This window comes from Tupaia chinensis, unplaced genomic scaffold, assembly GCF_000334495.1.
Source record: "Tupaia chinensis unplaced genomic scaffold, TupChi_1.0 Scaffold144472_1, whole genome shotgun sequence".
Lineage (NCBI taxonomy): Eukaryota > Metazoa > Chordata > Mammalia > Scandentia > Tupaiidae > Tupaia > Tupaia belangeri.
Window position 1 is genome coordinate 577,610 of NW_006204331.1, and position 4,101 is coordinate 581,710.

General features: G+C 66.5%; 1 protein-coding gene across 1 annotated transcript in view; it reads right to left on the minus strand.

Annotated features, from left to right (window-relative positions):
- KCNQ2 (potassium voltage-gated channel subfamily Q member 2) overlaps positions 1–4,101 on the minus strand; it is a gene marked incomplete at its 5' end in the record, with an annotated part of 52,517 nt that overhangs the window by 16,433 nt on the left and 31,983 nt on the right. Inside the window, 1 exon segment of the mRNA XM_027767722.1 lies at positions 3,217–3,246. Coding sequence (XP_027623523.1) covers positions 3,217–3,246 — 30 coding nt within the window.

The following is a 4,101-nucleotide window of genomic DNA, read 5'->3' on the forward strand; positions in this document are numbered from 1 at the left end:
TCAGCGTATGGGGGGCGGCTGCTTCTTGGTGGGAGGAAGCCGAGGAGAGGGGAGCGAGCCCCTGGGTGGAGGACTTTGCCGGACCGGGGCCTCAGGTCTGGCACGCCCACGGGGCAGAGGCCCTCACAGCGGCGCAGTGACCACTCTCCCAAGCACGTCCAGCACCTCGCGCTCCAGCTCAGCGTTAGAACGAGGGGTTGAAAGCCAAGAACAGAAACAGCGGGCCCCAAGGACAGAAACCCTGTGTTTTCCTCGGGCCCTTCCCCTAGCAGCGGCTTCCTGAGCTGGGCTTTCAAACTGTGCGCCGAGGAGCCCTGCCGTGTGCCAGCCCAGCCCGCAGACGCTGCGGTCTTCCTTCCACGTCTAAATAAACCCACGCCCGCTGCTTGGGCCGGCAAGACTGTCCCGCCAGAAGGACGCCTGGCGAGCCCCGGCAAACGGGCAGTTGAAATTCCTCCCAAGGAACCTCTTGTGCTGCTGTCCGGCACGGGCCAAAGCCCCGGTCCACCCCAGAGCCCCGAGGAAGGTCCCAAGAGGGCCCCATGCAGTCCCAGCACACCTAAGGCTGCACTGGGCTCGGCTCACCCTGCCAGTGGGACCCCACAGCTCTGGCTACTCACAGAGGCCCCTGGGCAGTCGTTCTCTGCCGAGGCCCCCTCCCCAGGCCACAGCACCGGATGCCTGTCCTGATCTGAGAGTCCTCGGCAAACAGGCCCTGCCAGGGCTCCAGGGAGTCCCTGTGGGGAGCAGGACAGTGGAAAGCCCCCTCTGAGGTCCCAGCTCTGCCATGGGAGCCGGGCGTCTCAGCTGGCCCTGGCCACACTCGCCCTGCCTTGGGGCTCAGGGGAGAGCCTGCTGGCTTTAATGCTCCTCAGAGCTGGGGCGGCCTCAGAGCCAAGAGCCAGACGGGGGCTGCCAATGGCCACTGCCGCCACCCACGGCCCTGCAGCTCTGTGAGGTGCCCACGACCCCACAGCCGGGGAGGTGCAAAGCACCCACACCCTAGGACTTGTGTCTGGCACTGGGCTGGTTCCTCACCCATCAGCCAAGGGTGGTCTGAGAAGAGCCAGCGGGCCCAGGCGGGGGCAGGCAGGCCAACCCAGGGATCCTGGCCCGAGATGGTAGGGGAGAGAGGCCCACGGACACTCAAGACCAGACATGACCAAGCACACTGGCACCTCCACCTGCAGGGGGGAGACCGAGCACAGGAGGACTGAGCCGGAGGGTCTCCAGGCACGTGGCAGGCAGCAGTGAGGGCAGGGCAGCCACAGCGGCCACGAGACACACCGGGCCAGTGCAGGCACCTCGCCTGCTGCGGCCACCACGGGGGTCCTACGGGGGCCAGGCCCCACCGCTGTGCCAAGCCCTGAGCCAGGGCCGAGGGGTCTCTCAGCACTGAGTGAGGGTCCCGGTGCCAGTGCTGCACACCTGCCCAGGGCAGGCAGAGGCAGGGCCACTGCTCCCACCGGCCGGCCGAGCCCCAGGGCCAGCAGGGGTCTGGGGAGCCAAGCCCCCTTACCCTTTAAAAAGGCAACAACCCGTCGCACCGCACCTCACGGGTGGCAGGACCGTCTCCCGCACTGCCCGATCTGGGCCTGATGGGGTCGTGGCTGCCAGGTGACAGACGTCACTTCATTGTCTGGCTGCCAGGCATGCATGGGGAGGGTAGGCAGTCTTCCTGACGGAAACACCCTTGCTCCCCAGCACCCTGGTCACGCCGGGCACCTCAGACCCTTGGGGAGCCCCGTGTTTGTGTGAGAGTTTCGGGCCTTCCAGGTCCCTCGGCACGGGCGTCCCAGGAGGAGGGCGGAGCGGGCGGGCACTGGCCTTGGGGAGGGCGTGGGGACGCGCAGGCAGGCAGGGACCACCAGACACGCGGGAGCCGGGGCAGGGAGCGAGCCATGGAACGTACCAGAAGCCCGGAGGCCCGGAGTCCTCACCTCGAGTCCTGCTCTCAGGGCAGCACCTCATCCCGAGAGACAGAGCGGACCGAAAGGGGCACCAGAAGGGCAGTGACAGTGAGTAAAGCGCTTGGGGCAGCAAGATTTTCCAGATGGGGGGAGGGCGGGAGGGAGAGAGAGAGAGAGAGAGGGCTGAGACAGGTACTGCCCTGCCGGGGGGGCCAGGGGCCCCTCCAAGTCAGGCCGCCTCGCCCACCGGGCCAAGCACAGGGTCGGCCCTGGGCCCCAGCCCAGGCGTCCACCGCAGGGGCGTGCCCGCTCTCTAGCCAACAGCATGCCTCAAGGCCAGCCAGGCAGCCAGGGTCTGGCCACATATCCAGGGTGACGGCAGGGGCCAGTGGGCAACCCGCCCCTGAGGTGCTCAAGCCGGCGGTGAGGAGGCTGCCATGGCGGCACTGCCAGCTGCCCTCATTAGCGCCTGCACCCTGGGGGACCTGTCTCTGCTCAGTGCTCAGTGGTTCAAGCAAACGCTCGACAGTCTTTTCGGCTCGAGACACAGCATTGTCACCTTCGGGGAGCCTTGGGGTGAGGCCTGCTCAGTCCAGTTCTATGTGCCCCCACGTGGCCCCTGGTCAGCCGAGTCGCTCCCTGGCCAGGAGGGCATTGGGGAGGCCAGCGTCCACCTGGGACCTCCATCTGCAGGCGTGACGGCCCTTGGAGATGCTCGGGCCCAGTAACACAGTGCATAGGGGTTGGGGAGCGCGACCCTGGGAGACGACCTAGATTCCAACACTAGGAGCACATACAGCCACACCCGCTCCCCGGGAGCCGGACCCATGTGTGAGCCGGTTCTGACCTGCCTGACCCAGAACCAGGGACCAGCAGGGGCCAGGGATAGCCCCGAGGCCCGCCCTGACCTCTGCCTGCAAATGGGGTGGGCATGAGGTGGGAAGAGAGGGCCCTCCCCAAGAGGACAAGGGGACCTTGAATCCCTCCCACCCAGCCTCCCCCTGCCCATGCCCACACCCCTGCAGTGGCAGGAAACCCCTGTCTGGGATGCCTGCCCTGGGGGAGCTGGGAGCTGGCCTGGGGGGTGAGATGGGGAGCCCCCCAAAGCCCCTCCCCCATCCGTGGATACAAGTCAGGAGAAAGGCAGGAGAGGGCACGTCACAGCAAAGGCACTAACACGGCCAGAGAGCCCTGGGTGCAGACAGGACAGACACCGGCACGCTCTCCACACGGCCACGTGCACGCACAGGGACAGGCCCGACGGCCACAGCACACACCCGGGCAGCCACAGGCGGGGGACACTGACCTTGGGGACGGTTCTGGCTGCGGCTCCTTCCTTCAAACAGAAGCAACAAAAATGTCAGAGCTTGGCAGGGCCACGTGGGTCCAGTGGCCCCCACCCCCACCCTTCAGGCCTGACACCCAGTCACACACTCCCCAGGCCAGGGCCACGCTCGAAGGCGGGAAGGCACAGTAGCCCACCCATCAGAGAGCCCCCAGTCCCTCCAAGGGAAGGGTGCCACAGGACCCAGGGGGTAGTCCCAGAGGGCAGCGATTCCGAAGGGGGCCACGCCTCAGCCACGGCACTCCCGCTTACACGTTCATTTAGTCAGAACTGACCACAGTCCAAAAGGTAGCGTGTGCCGGAGAGAGCTCCGGAAGGGGCCACTTCCAGTCCACGCAGGGCAGGCAGCTGCTTCCGTTCTCTTTCCACTTTTAAATCAACGGACGGTTTCTCTGTCATTTTTCCTGTGGGCTCTGAGCCCGCCCGCCCGTATCAGTCCAACACGCCCATCGCTGCCCGACCGGCCCCCGGGCCTTTAGCCACCAGCAATACTGGGCTCGTGGGAACCTGGCGGCTTGGAACAGTGCTTAGAGACCCTGGCGGCCCGGTGGCCTTCGCATTCCTCGGGGGATCCTGGACGTCCAAGCCCTTTGCATGACAGGGACCGTGCCACGCAACGCGGGCTGAGGGGAGCATAACCAGGCCCCTTCCTTGGCAGACTCCCTGACGACCGGACCCAGCCACCATGGCTGCTCTCACAGCTCGGAGACGGTGCCTGCCACCATAGGGGACCCTGCCATCCCTCCAGCTGGGGGACGTGCCACCCCGGGCACACCCAGGGCACGCAGGTCACCTGTGCTGTTGGCTATGGCAGCCGGAATAAACGGGGGGCTCAACAAAAAGACA